Source organism: Toxorhynchites rutilus, chromosome 2 (genome assembly GCF_029784135.1).
Source record: "Toxorhynchites rutilus septentrionalis strain SRP chromosome 2, ASM2978413v1, whole genome shotgun sequence".
NCBI lineage: Eukaryota > Metazoa > Arthropoda > Insecta > Diptera > Culicidae > Toxorhynchites > Toxorhynchites rutilus.
The window spans coordinates 24,338,586-24,356,713 of record NC_073745.1 but is presented as its reverse complement, the minus strand read 5'-3'; the positions used below and the strand labels follow the sequence as shown (position 1 = coordinate 24,356,713).

General features: G+C 36.5%; 2 protein-coding genes across 3 annotated transcripts in view; one reads left to right on the top strand and one right to left on the bottom strand.

Moving 5' to 3' along the window:
* The window catches only part of LOC129764786 (uncharacterized), a 1,146,248-nt gene that overhangs the window by 281,828 nt on the left and 846,292 nt on the right, over nt 1–18,128 (top strand). The window lies entirely within an intron of this gene.
* Nucleotides 9,206–11,051, bottom strand: LOC129765602 (pickpocket protein 28-like). Its single transcript, XM_055766015.1, has 3 exons — nt 10,576–11,051; nt 9,523–10,515; nt 9,206–9,464 (listed from the first exon to the last, which is right to left on the bottom strand). The coding sequence occupies exons 1-3, from the start codon at nt 11,049–11,051 to the stop codon at nt 9,206–9,208; spliced, it is 1,728 nt and encodes a 575-aa protein (XP_055621990.1).

Sequence of the window (18,128 nt, the reverse complement as noted above, 5' to 3'; positions counted from 1 at the left end):
GCCCACAGAGGGCTCTCAAACAATCATAAGATCCTTCCCCGGCGCCCAAAAACCCCTAGATGCAAATTTTCATGCCGATCGATTCAGTAATTTACAAATTCATAAGAATCAGACAGAACGACAGACAAATAATCATTTTCATGTATGTGTTAAGTCAGAGGGGACCAAATCGAAAAATTGAAAATTTCGATTTATTGATTGTACGAGGGTCACTATTTATATTTCGGGAATTGGCAACACTGATGTCATGTGAGTCCATCTGACGGTTCCATCGTAAAGTTTGACATTTTTGACGATATACGTACTCAGAACATTTTGTCATACGGACGCTATTTGTTTATTTTATATTTAGTTGAAAGTTTGGTCTCGGCAAAAAAATGGAACTGAATCGTGAACATTTTCGTGCGATGATTTTCTACGACTTTCGACGTGGATTATCACAACAAGAGTGCGTCAATCAACTTAATTTGACTTTTGGACTTTTTGGCGATGAAGCTCCATCAAAAACCACTGTGTATCGCTGGTATAGTGAATTCAATCGTGGTCGTAGTTCGCTGTCCGACGAGTTTCGTGAAGGTCGTCCAAAATCGACTGTAGTGCCAGAAAACATCGATGCTGTGCACGAAATGATTAAGCAACATCGTCATGTAACCTATTGTGAGATTGAGGCATCCCTAAGCATTAGTTCCACCAGCATATATGCGATTTTACATGAACACTTAGTTGTGCGAAAATTATGTTCACGTTGGATCCCACATAATTTGACAATCGCTCAAAAAAAAAAGGCTCGTGTCGATTGGAATAAATGCTTTGAAAATTGGTTTGTAAAACAATAAAAATATATTCGCAGCTTAACTATTTGTTTTTGTTCCTATTCCCGAAATATTAATAGTGACCCTCGTATTAGGTTAGGCATTTCGTAAGCTACATACCGTTTTGTCTCATATTCCGAATACTTAAGCCTTTAAACAGTGTCTGATTACTCAAAATGGTACTCTTTCGGGAAATTAATTGGGTTCTCGGTTTTCGTTTGACTACAATAAAATTGTTTTACAAATACATATTCATGGTGAAAAACTAAAAATATGTTTACTAGCTTTTGTCTCAAATTCCGAACAGCAAAAACGCAATTTCATAAAAAAATCATAACTTTTAAACTACTGTACCGATTCATATGATCGATACATCAAATTAAATTCAACAAGCTAGTCTTTTTTGGAAAAATGTTATGCTCGCAAAAAATTCGGATTTTGCTTTCGTAATTATTGATTCTATTTGCTTTTTATAGTTTACATGGTTTCTGGACTAAGGGCGCTAAATCGGTATCGATACCTGTAAATGTTGTTAAAATGAAGTTTATATCTCAAAGAATGTCAGGGTTTTGAATATTAAATTATTTATAACATTAAAGTTCAGTAAATTCGCATTTAAAAGTAAAGTGTTCGCAAATTGACTCAATCGTAGAAATTTGATTCATATTCTAAATTCCAAACACTAATAATAATGGAGATTTCTGCATAAAATATCATTTTATGACATCCATTTATTGTAGATTCTTACAGTTTCTAGCACCTAACATGAAAACAACAAACATAAAATATTATTTCATGACATCCATTTATTGTAGATTCTTACAATTTCTAGCACCTAACATGAAATCAACAAACAAAATAGTTGAAAAAACTACAAGAACTGAAAAATTAACGATGTTTGTTTTTTACAGAATTTGCTAACGCAAACAATTTGTCATTGGTTTTGACTGTCACTTTTTTGAAAATGCTTAATATTATAAATTTGAACCGTATCGATACCTGTAAATGATGTTAAAATAAAGGCTATATCCTAAAGAATTTCAGGGTTGTGATTCAATTATTTATACCATTAAAGTTCAGTAAATTCACATTTGAAAATGAAGTGCTCGGAACTTGAATCATTCGTAGAAACTTGATTCTTATTCCGAACACTACTTCAATATTTATTTTAATGAAAATTTCTGCATAAAATAAATTTTTTTTCACTCATTTATTGTAGGTTCATACATTCTCTATCACTTAACATGAAAACAACAAACAAAATAGTTGATACAACTACAAAATGATCGATGCTTGTTTTTTACAGAATTTGCTAACGCAAACAATTTATCATTGGATTTGACTGTCACTTTTTTGTAAATGTCTAATATAATAAATTATAGACTGTATCGATACCTGTAAATGATGTCAAAATGAGGCCTATACCTCAAAGAATGTCTGTATTTTCATTATTTAATTATTTATAACATAAAAGTATAGTAAATTTACATTCAAAAATGAAGTCTTCGGAATATGAGACAAAACGGTACCAAATTTATCTGATTTCATAGGTCATGCGTGCAGCAAGAATAACGTATCGAAATTGTTTTGAATGCTCCACGAAAACCATATATTGCACCAAATATCAAGTACGTTTTTCTCGAAATTATAAAAATATCACATGGTCCGGTCTGACTAAACATTTCATGCCAAACCGATATAGTGGTTCTCAGTTTTCCATGAAAAGAGGTAGTTTTGTTCTTTATTGCTAAATATTAGACCCGTATTTTTTAATTTTTTCGATAGGGTGACCATTTTTATTTTAGGGTGGTTCGAAAAATCATTTTTTTCAACATTTTCCCAAAAATGACCTTTTTTCAAAAATTCATAACTTTTGAATCACTGAACCGATTTAGATGATCGGCATATCAAATTGAAGCCAATGCTAGCCGTTTAAAATATTGAACCAGCAATAGATTTTTCAGCTGAATCGGGTTTGTAGTTTTGTTTTGACCATGTGCGGAAGCGGGCGTGTCCGCGGACTTTAGAAAAATGGAAAAAATGGAAATTCTGCCATCGCCACGGCCGAATTGGTCGAATTGCACTACGAACTACTGCCCCATCCACTGTATTCTCCAGATTTGGCCCCGTGCGCCTTTTTTTGTTTCCAAACTTGAAAAAGTCACTCGCCGTGCAGAAATTTGAGTCTAATGAGGAGGTCATCGCCGCTGTGGAGGCCTACTGTGCTGTTCGGGCAGACCTCGAGAAAACGTATTTCTCGGATGGATTAAAGAAGTTGAAGCATCGCTGGGTCAAGTGAATCGATCTAAATGGAGACTATGTTGAGAAATAAATCGCCACTTTTCCAAAAAAATTTTTTTCTGTTTTTGAACTATTTAACCGAGCTTCAATTTAACATGTCGATCATCTAAATCGGTTCAGTAGTTCAAATGTTATGATTTTTTGAAAAAAGTAATCTATATATATATATATATATATATATATATATATATATATATATATATATATATATATATATATATATATATATATATATATATATATATATAAATGGATTTCTGTCTGTCTGTCTGTCTGTCTGTTTGTCTGTCTGATTTTTATGGACTCTGAAACTACTAAACCGATCAACATGAAAATTGGTATGTAGGGGATTTTGGGCCCGGGGAAGGTTTTCGTGATAGTTTGAGACCTCTCCCTCTCTAAGGGAGGACTGCCATACAAATTAAACACAAATTTCTACATTACTCGGGAATTAATCAAGCAAATAAAACCAAATCAGGCATATTGGGGTTTTAGGGTGCAATAAATGTTTCTATGGTGATTAGACTCTCCACCCCCCTCTCTAAGGGGGAGCTGCCATACAAATGAAACACAAATTTCTGAATTACACGAGAATCAAGCAAACGAAACCAAATTTGGCATGTGGAGGTTTTAAAGGGTGTGTCACATCAAATTGCATCACGGAAAAAACGCTGTAGAAATTCGCCCAGTAGACCGATCCTTTTGAAAATTTTAGACAGTAAAATAAAAACTATTAAACAACTTTTGGCATTTTCTTTTTATTCATACTTCGAGCACAAGCCCGTATGCTCGCACCTTCCTCTTTACCCCGTCCATAAGGTTCTGTACAACGTCAGGTTGTAGTTTTTTTTGAACAGAAATCCATTTTCTCTTGAAGTCCGCCTCCGATTTGACAACTTTTGGGTTCTTCCGGAGGGCCTGCTTCATAATCGCCCAATATTTCTCTATTGGGCGAAGCTCCGGCGCGTTGGGCGGGTTCATTTCCTTTGGCACGAAGGTGACCCCGTTGGCTTCGTACCACTCCAACACGTCCTTTGAATAGTGGCACGAAGCGAGATCCGGCCAGAAGATGGTCGGGCCCTCGTGCTGCTTCAATAGTGGTAGTAAGCGCTTCTGTAGGCACTCCTTAAGGTAAACCTGCCCGTTTACCGTGCCGGTAATCACGAAGGGGGCGCTCCGCTTTCCGCAAGAGCAGATCGCTTGCCACACCATATACTTTTTGGCAAACTTGGATAGTTTCTGCTTGCGAATCTCTTCCGGAACGCTGAATTTGTCCTCTGCGGAGAAGAATAACAGGCCCGGCAGCTGACGAAAGTCCACTTTGACGTAGGTTTCGTCGTCCATTACCAGGCAATGCGGCTTCGTCAGCATTTCGGTGTACAGCTTCCGGACTCGCGTCTTCCCCACCATGTTTTGCCTTTCGTCGCGGTTAGGAGCCTTCTGAACCTTGTATGTACGCAGGCCCTCCCGCTGCTTGGTCCGCTGGACGAATGAACTTGACAAATTCAGCTTATTGGCGACATCTCAGACCGAACTTCTCGGATCACGTCTAAACTGCTTAACTACGAGCTTGTGATCTTTTTCACTGACGGAGCATCCATTTTTGCCGTTCTTCACCTTCCGGTCGATGGTTAGGTTCCCGAAGTATCGTTTTAGTACTCGGCTGACCGTGGATTGGACGATTCTCAGCATCTTACCGATGTCCCGATGTGACAACACCGGATTCTCGAAATGAGTGCACAGGATTAATTCACGACGCTCTTTTTCGTTCGACGACATTTTTCCAAATTTACGAAAAATTGACAGTGAAGCATGGCCAACGTGATCTATACACTCTTATCTGATTATAAGCGGAAGCTGAAGATATAATTCCTAAAAATTAAATTTCTACAGCGTTTTTTCCGTGATGCAATTTGATGTGACACACCCTTTAGAATGCAATTAATATTTCTATGGTGGTTAGACATTCCTCCCGCTCTCTAAGGGTGGGCTGTCATACGAATGAAACATACATTTCTGCATAATTCGAAAACTAATCAAGCTCAATTTAGGATGTGAGGGTTATTCGGTATGAGAAATGTTTCTATAATGGTATGACACCCCTTCCTCCTCTGGAATGGAGAGGTGGTCCCATAAAAATATTACATATATTTCAACCAAAAATATTCCAGCCAAACATGACAATTGAAAATTTTCGGAAAATATTGAAGGAAAAAGGGAAAATTCGGAAAATCAAATTCCCATATGTTCTACAATTACATAGTGACAATTGCTGTTAGTTCATTTGCGAAATTGATTTTTGTTCGACACTGGAAATGGATTTTAATGTGATGAAACGCACTCCTATATCTTCTTCTACCTATACCAAAAAACAGAATCGCCGGATGTGTTGATAAGAGCAGAAATCGAGGTAGGAATTGTCCGATTTAGGGCTGTCTTTATTCTATCATATTTTCTGTATATAACATTTATTCCATGTAACGGAGAAACATGTTATTTACAAGTGGTTGAAAAATCTTGAACGAGAATTGTGTATGAAAATAATCTGATGCTATAATGATAAGTTTTGTTAAAAATACTAGGAATTGTATAGTAAAAAGTAAATTCAACGGGTACGAATAGAAGATTAATCAATGAACAGTTCTGCAATTGGACCCATGAACTTTCTCATAGTAAGAAAACGTGAATGTTTGAAGGTATTGATAACAAAAAACAAATTTTGGGCGGGACGAAGTTTGCCGGGTCAGCTAGTTTTTGATGAAGGGGAAACATGATTTTTCGGAACATAGGTTAGTTTCGAGAAATCATTACTCTAAAACTAAAAACAAAGCCTCTCTGGATTTATTGGATATATTATGTAAAAATAATATGAAAACAATATCGCTCTCTAGTCCAAAGACATGCAAACACTGAAAAACAAAAACATTTAATAATTACAAAAACAAAATCCAAATTTTTCGCAACTTGCGAAAAGAAACAAACCTACCACTTTTTATGAAAATCTGAGATCGGTTTGACATGGAATGGTTGTATAAGCAAAGCAATTTCTATCGAAAATAACTACATTAGTAGGAACTATTCGATTGAATGAAATTGCCCAAAACCTGCTTAACCAAAGGGAGACAAAATTGCTCAATCAAAATCTCGTAGACGCGCCTTCTAACATTTAGTATTACTTCTTAGGTTTTATATGAGCAAACAACTGTAGAAAGGATATCGTGAAAAGAATTTTCATTTCAGTTGGCAGATGAACTTTTCACTGGATACTTAAATTTACAGGAGCAAGAAATTAAGAGTATAGGTAAAACTTCAGCAGATTCAATTACAATTTTTGAGAAATTAAAAACCAGTCAAAAAAGGTATTGCGAAAACAAATTATGAAACAATAAACTTTTGTTCTATACGTGAAAAATAGATTATGGGAAGCGTTCACTCCAGAGGTCTTTCATCTGTAAAAAATGTGATAACAAATAAATTCTCTAAAGCCCGATAAAAAATATATTTTCTAATTATTAGCTGATAGTTAATCTGTGTAGCATTACTTATTGTAATTTTTGTCCTATTTATGCTCAACTTGAAAAAATAGAACGTTTATTTGAAAAGTGGTCAGTTGACCACCACCGATAGAAATAGGTACAAGTCGGACACGATTATATACTGACTCGATTATATACAATTCTAGACTCAATTATATACAGTTTGAATGTATAAGTTATAGAGTCAGCTGACGTGCAGTCGTCACCACTTGACGACTTGCACTTTTAATCCACGTAATCCGACACCTCCAACATGCGCCGCAACACAGAGGACGGAATGATACACCCGACCGGCGAGGAATGTTGTCCGTCAGCAGTTCCCACAGCAAGATAGGTGTAGAATGAACTAGAGCCTAAGTGTTGAATTGTATGTTGGATAAAATAAAGTTAGTTTTTTGGTGATCGTCGCGTGTGACAGTCGATCTAAATAGTAGTTTAGTTTTTTAAAAAGGCTTCGAACGCCTATGGGAAAATAACTTATATATACAGCCATTCCATGCTAAACCGCTATAGTGGTTCTCAGATTTTCGTGAAAATTGGTAGTTTTGTTCCTTATCGCAAAATATTAGACCCGTATTTTTTTAAATTTTTTTATTAGGGGGCCCATTTTTATTTTAGGGTGATCCGTAATATCGACTTTTTCTCCTTTTTGCTAAAAATGACTTTTTTCAAAAATCCATAACTTGTGAACCACTGAACCAATTTAGACAGTCGGCATATCAAATTAAAGCTAATTAGCTAGTTATTTTCGGAAAAAAAATTGTTAGGGTACCCATTTTCATCTTAGGGTGATCCGAAATATCGAAATATTTTTCTCCTTTTTTCCAAAAGAAGATTTTTTTTTAAATTCATAACTTGTGAACTACTGAACCAATTTAAACGGTTGGCATATAAAATTCAAGCTAATTAGCTAATTAGTTATTCTTGGAAAAATGCTACGTTTGCAAAACTTTCAGGTTTTGGTTTGTCATAATTGATTGTATTTGTTTTTTTTTATACTTTCATGGTCTCGGGACCAAGGGAGCAAATTTTTTTCTACATTTTAATGGAAGGTTGAAGATTTTTCACATAATTTGAACTATTGGACTGATTCAGATGATCGACATATCAAATAAAATCCAATGAGCTAGCCTTTTTTGAAAAAATAACACACTTGCCAATTTATTGGATTATAGTCACATGAATCGTATAGAAATATTGAACGAAAACTGAAAACATATTAATTTTGAAAAATCATAACATAAAAACGAAAAATAACACCTATCTGGTATATGGATATATTATGTAAAAACCTCAGCTTTCAGAAAAAAATATAAAAAATATGACGCTCTTGGTCCCGAAACGATGTTAGCTATGAAAAACAAATATAATCAATAGTTACGAAAACAAAATCAATTTTTATTCAGAGTGTAATATTTTTTCAAACAAGACATTGGTTTTAATTTGATATGTCGATCATCTGAATCGGTCCTGTAGATCAACAGTTATGATTTTTTGTAGCGGAAAAAAGGGAGAAAAATGATCCATCGGTTAACTTTGAAAAATCATAACTCAAAAAAGGGAAAAACGCCTCCTTGGTTTCGAGATATGTTATGTGAAAAAAAAATTCTTTTCAAATTTTCTGCAACTGTGGTATTTTTCCAAAAATATCCAGCTAATTTGCTTTAATTTAATATGTAGAACATCTGAATTGTTCCATTGGTTCGAAAGTTATGAATTTTTGGAAAAAGTCATTTTTGGCAAAAATGCGAAAAAATTGATATTTCGGACCACTCTGAAATGTAAATGGTCGACCTAACAAAAAAAAAAAAAATAAATAACAAGTAAATAAATGCGGGTCTAATAATTTGCGATAAAGAACAAAATTACCACTTTTGACGAAAATCTGAGAACCACTATATGGAATGGCTGTGTATATATATAATATATATATATATATATATATATATATATATATATATATATATATTTTTTTTTTTTTATTTTTTTTAAATTTTGTTTATTTCGAGGAAAAATATAATATTTCAAAGTTAAGGTGAAAATTGATTGGTTCCTATAAGTACAGTAGTGTAAAAATCTTCATTTTTGAGGGTTTTAATTGTAGGATCGCAAGGAATTGAAGGTGTTGCAAGGTGTGAAATTTAAAAAAAAAAACATAGAAGTTGGGTGTCAAAGGACAAATTGCGTAGAAGGATTTTTTCCATCAAATATGATCCCATATCACCCCCTGAAGGATTAAGGATTATTTTTTCCCTGTGAGAAGGGTGTTTTCTGACTTTAAGGGGATGAATCAAAAATATTATTCAAAACAAAACCAAACAAAAAAAAATATATGTATAAAAAAAACTTTTTTTTGTGTCTCGATAATATACATTCATAAGAAATCGGAGACAGTATATAATCGAATACTCCCTGTATATATGGAATATTCTTAGGTTTAGGGTTTAAAAATCTTGACATCAATCTTGTATAAGCGACAATGAAATTTATTTTATTGAAGTTTAGAGTGAAAAACCACACGCACAACTAATTTACCAAATACTCAAACAAATACAATCAGTATCGAATTTCAGGACCGGTTCTCACAACGATTATATTTTGTGTACCACCACCCACTGCTCTTCGAACAAGCAGCACTGGACGAATACAGCAATAGTAGAGCAATTCGACCAAACTGAAGAGACTCACTCCCATGCACAGACCTAGGATTCCTCCGCAATTTGAGATAAAATCTGTTAAACCAAACAGCTCACTTCGCCTCGAGACAAAGAACTGATCCTCCTTGAAGTAGATTCCGAGTTTGGTGATTTGTTTCCTGTGAGATACGACAATGAGACATAATAAAATTGTCGCGATGCCATAACAACACTCACTTATAGATGTAGCTCAGGAATGACTTCAGAATGGGTCGATACCTTAAGTCCAAAGTTCGCTGAAAATTATACATCGACTGGGTGATCTCAGCATCGTAATCGATCGAACTGCACGCCGGCATACAATTACAATCGGATTGATTGCGGCGTGGATCAACCAGATGGCTGTCGGCTGACTGTTCTCGAAGCAGCATCTCGGCCAAGAGGACGCATTCAAGATCCGCCGTGTGACATAGACGAGTTCCCTCCGATCGGGGCATATAAAATTTGACGCAACCGCAGGCCTCCAGCGTAAAGTTCGTCAAACATTCCAGCTCACAGTTGCTTTGAGTGTACGAAAGGAAAAATTTGAGATGGCGCTCGTGGTTGAAAAAGCATTGTCTCCGTTCCGGACTGTAACTGCGCAGTTCATCCGAGGTCCTGACAATCCGAGGACGAACCGCTATGGTAATGTCCCGGGCGAGCGTCAGCAGAACGAATTTCTTGGAAACGAGAGGGTACTCGTTCGGTGGATGGAGCACCACCTTGAATCCCTGCTCCTCCCGACAGTGGTGTTCTATGTCACTGTTGGCGGTCATCAACTGCAGCTGGAGTCCTGCTCCGAAGCCTGATCCAACGGCACGGAAGGGATGGGAACTCAATGGACTCCCCGGAGTGTAACCATCCTCAAGTGACCAGTTAGTGGCGCGTTTAGTTTCCGTTAAATAGCCATATTCGCTGTGAAGTACACCACTTCTGAACATGTCTCGTGCCGAGAAGCCATTATATGTGAAGCAAATTCCTTCATCGGTGATTGTGCGCGCAAATAAATGACTACATCGCTTATTGTTGATAGTACACATCGCGAACGTTTCGTTCGCAGGAATAGATAACTCGTCCAGGATAGAAACTACGTCCAAATCGGATACAGCCTGTGCGTACAGTGATGTGTAATAACGTATTGCGTAGAAAAATACGTTACACAGCTGCAGAACTGCCATCAATTGGTCCAAACTGGAAAAAAAGGCTCCGGATAATAAAAATGTTGCCATCATGAGACACATTCCGACGAACCTGTGCTGGTCCAGCTCCTCATCTTCTGGTCCGGGGTGGGCAAATCTGTAAAAAGCGTCCGTGAAGTTCATCAAATCGGCACGAATTTTCGCCTCCGGACAGATCGTGACGGCGGGAAAAGGAATCTGCCACACAGGCACCGGTCGCTCGTCAAACGTCACAATTACCGGATGGTTATTCCACTTGTTGTACACCTTATGGATCAAACTTCCACATCCGTAAATTGACAGAACGAACACAACGAGCCACCAGAACCGCTCCAGAATGGATCTTCGCGAACCGATATAGCTGACTCCATGAATTGTGCTGTGGGAGCAATACTCGTGGAAAAGATTCCTCACATTGGACCGAAGTTTCATCCAACTCCACCGACCATGGATCGATTTACGGGAAAATGAATGCGGGGACCAGCGAACGGCACGATTGCGGGGTCCAAACACGTGCGTCCAGTCGGGTTGTCCCTTGAAAGTTATCATTCCGTGTGTCCGTTTGGACGAATCACTTCCAACTGATGACAGGATGTGAACAGTTGCAATTAGATTCGTTCCTTCATAACGGGTTTTTTATTTCGTAAATTATTAATGAGAAAATTGTGAAACAAGTTTTAGCCGTGTTCGTCCTTGATATGTTAGTAATATTTATGATTTATAATTACATTGTATACAACAGAACTCGAATGCAACAAATTACAATCCATCCGCAATAGAGCATCTCCACGTGGAACGCCGATTCCGCCAGACTTTCGTTTATTTGATTTGGGCTCATCATCATTTTCAGTTGTAACACAGCCGGATTGAATTGTTTACATTTCATAATATCGGTACATATAGAGTAAACGACACATTATCTGAATATCTTTCGGCATGGGGGAATTCCTTTTTTGGTCCCACTGTTCAGTTGAATTGTACATGAGGACAGTTAACATGAGGCTTCTATTTTTGTATTTTTAACGTATAGCACAAAACGACTAAATGTAATTTTTTAAAAGGACATTATTATATTGAAAACACATTGAGTTAATTGAAGGCTGACTTACAACTTTAAGAAAAATGTAGAAGGCACGGACGGAATCTTGACGTAGGACGTTGAGGTCAATTGCTGTTGAATTGAGTTTTCATAACTGTTCAGAAATATGTAAATATAACTCATTCAAAACTCCAAATGGTGGCTCTAGGAAAACCGTTTTTCATATGAGCTGAACAGGACTTCAAACGAGTTGTAGTGGTAGCAAAAATCCGGAGCCATTAATTTAGAATACTTTCTATTAAGAATTTTCAATTATTTCATATAGAAATTCCAACATTAGCACGAAAAACTTCACACTCTTTTGTTTGCTTGTATCGATGTTCACGAATGTGCATAAAAAACCTTATTAATAAAACCGTCCCTACAGAAATATTAATCAACCGGTCGCCTGTTTCCTTAAGTAACAAGTTTGAATGCGATAAGAACGCATTACCTTACAGTGCATTCTTCAACTTAAGTTCAAATAGCCAGTTTGGCTCGCCTTGTCTTTAATGTACCGATGTAACTTGCAAAATTTGATATCATTGGATAAGGGTTCCCGGAATAAATCGCACCAGAGAACAACCCCAACAACCGCTCAGAAAAAGGGTAGTAAGTTAGAAATATTGTGGCGCGGGAAAAACATTATGATTATAAGAGGGTTTGCGCGAGTAGACGAGTTATGTTTTGCGCGCTAAACGTCCAAATTAAAATACCTATGATTAACCGTATGCCTTCCGACGCTCACTAATACTCGGTCGGACCTTGCCAAAGGATCGTATCCTATGTTTCAAACTAACCGGGTAATCAGTGGAACACAGGTTTATGTGCGAGAAACCATCGCCTCCGATGGCGGGCCGGCGGTCGACTCGACTCGGTCGATGAATCATAAATATAAATTACGCTTTTTCTGTGAGGGATTTATACTCATCATGTTTTTCCCGCGCCACAATATCAGCTATAATCTGTTAGTCCAGTAAGTTTTCTGAAATTAAAAGTCTCTTAGAGTTGTAACCCCCGAAAATGCTACAATCGTCAGTCACGTGGTGACTTTTATCGGAAATGTTATCAAACGTACATGCCATGTTATGAACCATTTCTCCATAGTCATACAATAGTAATCAGAGTTGATAAAATTATCGTTGGGCAACATGCAAAATGTTTCAATGCATCGATAATCGATAAAGTTGTCATTGCAATGCACAATGCACAATGGTCCAGGAGATGCGTTTAAGTGGAAATTAGGATTTAGAGCTTGACAGTTATTCTCCAGACAAAAACTGTCTTAGACAAAGTTGTTACTAATGATATAGCGCTCGTTTTTATGTTGTTTAAAATAGGGCCACCAAAATTGTCGATGAAATAAAAAATCTAACTTTCTCATCTTTATAGATAGAGCTAAACATAGCTCGACAATATTATAGCTCCAATTATTTGGGACATCTTTGTAGAACAAAATTTTTCTCTATCTCTTGAAATAACTGATATAGCGTCTTTTTTCTATGTTACGTCAGGGCCACCATGAAAAAAAACCCTTTTTTTACTCTAACTTTTATATTTCAAATTCTACATGCAAACTGTCTTCAAAAGACTTTTAGACCTCACTAATACAAACATTTTTCGATGCAGAACTTGTCAATTACTCAACTTTACTCAAAGTTATTGATATTTTTCCCAAAAAACACACTCTTTTCATTTGTTTGTCATTCTTTCTGGGGCAAACATAAAAACTGTCTCAGACAAAGTTGTTACATATGATAGAGCGCTCATTTTTATGTTATCAAAAATAGGGTGACCAAAATTGTTGATGAAATGAAAAATCTAACTTTCTTATCTTCATAGATAGACATAAACATAGTTCAACAATGTTGTAGCCCCAGTTATTTGAAACAACTTTGTAGAACAAAGATTTTTTCTATCTTTTAAAATAATCGACCATGAAAAAACGTGTTTTTTTCTGCTTTAACTTTTATATTTCAAATTCTATATCAAAACTGTCTTTGTACGACTTTTAGAACATATTGATACCAACATTTTGCGGTGCAGAACTTGTCTGTATCTTTATCCTACTCAAATTTATTGATGGTTTTTTACCCAAAAACTCACGATTTCAATTTTAATTTACCCAAACACAAAAAAATAACATAGTTTTGAAAATCACCCATCATATAGAGTGAAATATGCTCTTTTAAATGCCCAATGACACGAGGAACTCGACGGTATTTAATATCGATGTCATTATATTTCGAAGTCTAAATAGTTTAGATCTGCATAGATAAAAACCTGTGTCTAATAAATATATATAACTACTGAACTATATAATGGATAAAATAGCATTTTATCCTACGTTCCACGTTGTCCGGAACATTGTTTGTAGAGGGCTGTAATAACTTTATAGCCAGGTGATGTATATTAAGCATCCTATTGCCATGAGTGCTCTGTAGTAGTGAATTGATCTCATCGGGTGCCAAGTTCTGCTCATTTATGGGGAAGGGAATGGAGAACGGACAAGTGAAATCAGGGAAAAAATAATTACAAAATAATAACATAATTACTTCTAAGGAAGACATATATGGGTAATATAATATTATGATCGCTACTATTTAAGCTATTTTGATCTAACATGTGTGAGTATACCCTTTCGAGTCTCTAAATCAGCAGCCAGTTAAACTCTTTAATTTCCTTTTTTATATTACCAAAAACATGCTTGATATCATGATATCCTGGACCACCATTGCGTAAATTGTTAGTAGCAAGATCTACACGATAAAAACATGAATTGAGAACGAATTGATTGGACAGAAACCTGAACATCAATCAAATGAAATTTCTATTAACATTTGATATTTTGAGCCGGGCTCTCGTCAAATATTCGGGAAGAATAGAGTAAAACCATCCAAGATCATCTCCAAAATAATTTCAAGATGATCCTTCTATTGATTCTGCCAACTGATAAATGCATATTATCGAAAAATTCATAACACGTATCGACTCACAATGTGAGCTAACCCCCGTATGTTGGCAACAAAATTGGTCATTGGATTTTGGGGGGAAACGAGTGGCTAGTAAAATCGAAATAACTTACCCATTTTAATCGTTCAATTATTTCTTTTTTTACTATATTCACTGTTTCAAGCAAAAAAAAAATCGAATAAATTTCCTGTCTTATGGTATACAACATAACATATATAGCGCGGACTCGTTATATACAGTTTTTGACGTAGAACAACGTCTTCCAGGAAGGGTGCTAAATCAGAAAACAAGTCACGTTTTTATGAAATAAAGTTAACGTTAATAACTATTTTCACTGTGAATGAATTCTCATGATTTGCATACCAATCGAATCGGAAATTCTCTAAGATTTGTTTGACATGCTATACATTACAATTCGCTAATCTCTAAACGGTTTGAATTCATGAAAATTGGAACAACTTCCCAACTTCCCTTACATTTGTTCTGCCGATTTTTGTGTTAACCCTACCCGTATTTCGAATGCTTATAACTCGAACATTTCTTAACAGATCGGAAAGATGTTTGCATCAATTGTTACGAAATATTTCTACGCGTCTATCACAACTAATGAAATGTTATTTTTCATGAGATGAATAATTGAAACACTGTAAAATGTCAAACGTTATCTAAACGCCCTAACTGCCAATTGTTGGTTGGCTCGATTTACGGTTTCCCCAACAGACTTCAACACCGATGTACCTGTGGAAATCCGCAATGTGCCTGGGGGAACCCGCTTTGTCAAAACATGCAAATCGGGGATATTTCTTTTCCCACTGAGCTGTGTTTCCCTAACACGGACTTCAAAATTAATGTGCCTGGAGGAATTCGCTTTGCAAGTCGAGGGTATTTTTGGTGTTGAGTACTTTTGTACTCACTTGTCGTTGTGCAGACCGAAATATGTTTCCCTAAAACTAAAGTGACCAGATGGTCAGAGGTCTAACGCGGGACACAAAAAACAAAACGTTATGTATATACGTTATGTGAACATAAACCATAGTTTAGCGAGTCTAAACTGATCAGTATTATTTCTTTCTGAGTACCGGCACTCAGTTGTAATTTTCGGTGGTTTGGATTTTGTTTACGCTGTTTACGCATCGACACAAAAAAATGGACTAATTTCGGATGGCGATGAAAGATAATTTATAAGAACAAATTTTCTTTGAATCTTACGTTTATTAAGTCTACAACAAAAATGATTGAAGGCTGTTGATTTGCAGCAGCAGCACTGTCAAGCAACATGATGATTTTTCCATACTGCAAGCTCCACCCCACAGTGAAGGAGTTGGATATCCTGAGGCACTTTGTGTTCGCCAGATATAGCCGATCTGGTATTTACAATATCATTTCTTTGCCGCTCCTTAAGCCGGGAGATCGAAGCAACCGGCCAAACGGTGGAGAAGAATCTGGCCAAAATGGACATTTTTATGCGGAAGCGTCGGACGAGACCGGCCGTATCTGAGCAGGCAATCACCCAGAAGAAGTAGCTTGAGGTGCTGGCGAAAGAAGTGAAAAACTTCTTTTCGTACTCATAATGAAAGACGAGACGTACTTGATTCTAGAATTCAACGAATGGCAGGGGACCGGGTACTTTACGTTTCCCAGGTAAGCGATGACGTCGAATATATCATTCACATCAAGTTCTCGAAGAAGGACCTTCTCTGAAAGACGTGAAGGGAATGTCCAAACCGCTCTTCTTTCGAGTCATATGGTTAACGGGGAGATATATAATACGAAGTGCTTGCCGGAGTTGGCAAGTTGATGTGGTCTTTATGCCGAACCTGGGATCAGCCCATTATGCCAAATGATCACTGGAGGATGGACCGGCTGGAGATAAACATTGTCGCGAAGAGCACCAGCATTCTCAACATTCCCCAGCTGCGCCCGATAGAAACTTTTTGGGCGAATGGTCAAAATAGAGAAACAGGCGACCACCAAAGCCACGAAAAGGTAAAATAACACGCCGATATACATCTATTCATCGGCCATGGTTCAGGTTCCGGCCAACTTCCGTAAGACCGCCCAGTGCTTCATTTACGATACTTCATAAAACAACTCTGCCTCTTCCTGTTCTTCCGGCTTATTTAAAACGTTAAGCCCTGACCGAGCTAGGGGACCAAAGATGAACTTTTCGTCTGGCTCACGTTGGTCCCTGTGGATCAATAGGGGACTTTTAGGAAAATAATTTTCCAATTTTGTTGCTGTCGCTTCCAGTTGACACTCTCTGAACAAAAAGCCCAATGTCGGTGCGATGAAACAAGCTCAACGTATTAATCTCTGGATGCATTAGAAGCGCTCTTGAGCAGTCTGCCAAATAGAAGATTGTTTTTGAGGTTCATCCATTTAAGAAACTCAACATGATCAAATTGTGATATTGAAATATATTGATATCGCGGGACATTTTCGTTTCTTTTGCCAAATGCGGGACGTTTCGCGGGACGGAATCTAACGCGGGACATTTTGTTGAAATGCGGGACTGTCCCGCGTAACGCGGGACGTCTGGTCAGTTTACCTAAAACTTACTTTTAAACTGAGAAGCCTGGGAAAATCGTCATTTCAGATACTAGAGGTGAATGAACTTTCGCGGTTCGAGAACTACGTAAACACGAGATGTGCAATAATTTCAGAGGGAAATGTAAAATACAATGATTGTTTGAAAATTTTTCCGTTCACATATTTTGGTAGTCCAAGGCATCATATCAAATGTAAAAGGACGTTCAAAACATTTATTTCCAACGAAGAACATAACAAGTAACAAGTGAACAAGTGGATTGCATAATATAATTACGTAGTTCTACGTCGGTCGTGTTCTATATACGGTCGTGTTCTAGATACAACCTCTTAAAATTTTTGATTTCTTTTCACTGTATATAATGGAATCCTGTATATAATCGAGTCAAAAGAAAAATTGTTTTGTTTTTTTTTTTTGCATGTATTTTTTGTTTTTTGAATATAAAAGAGGAATATGATTTTTGATTCATCCCTTTAAAGTCAGAAAACACCTTGAAAACATGAAACACACGAAAAAAATAAATTTATCCAGATTCTCTCAGGAGGTGGTAGACGATCATATTTGATGAACAAAATCATTCTACGCAAATGTTCGAATTTCAACAATGACAGAGTTCCAAATTTTTTTTTGTTTCTGACTCTATTGCCTCGAACTGGCTCTGCATTACAAAGTACGCTACGGAAGACGATTCTGTTGTTTTCATTTGAAAGATGAGAAAATTTGACACAGGTTATAGTAGTGGAACATCTAAATTAATGGATTTTAATAACATTTTGGAAGTGAAAAATTTAAAAGTAATTGTTAATTTATTATTATTAATGTCATCCTGATTTTTTTTTATTAAACTGGATTGTTTCTATCAATCAAATTGACGCTCTCTAACCGCTCTACAATTTGTTCTTTGACACCCAACTTCTATCTATCTTAATTTGGCTGCAATTTCGATATGAACAATTCTTTATGTAAATTCAAGCGAAATCTTCAAAAATCACGATTTTTACCCCAGTGTACATGTAATAGCCACTTA

Coding starts and splice junctions, on each gene's coding strand:
- LOC129765602 (XM_055766015.1), bottom strand. CDS start 11,051: ATGATAACTTTCAAGGGACAACCCGACTGGACGCACGTGTTTGGACCC. Junction 10,516..10,575: donor GAGGAGCTGGACCAGCACAG/GTTCGTCGGAAT, acceptor CTTTTTTTCCAG/TTTGGACCAATTGATGGCAG. Junction 9,465..9,522: donor TTCCTGAGCTACATCTATAA/GTGAGTGTTGTT, acceptor CGTATCTCACAG/GAAACAAATCACCAAACTCG.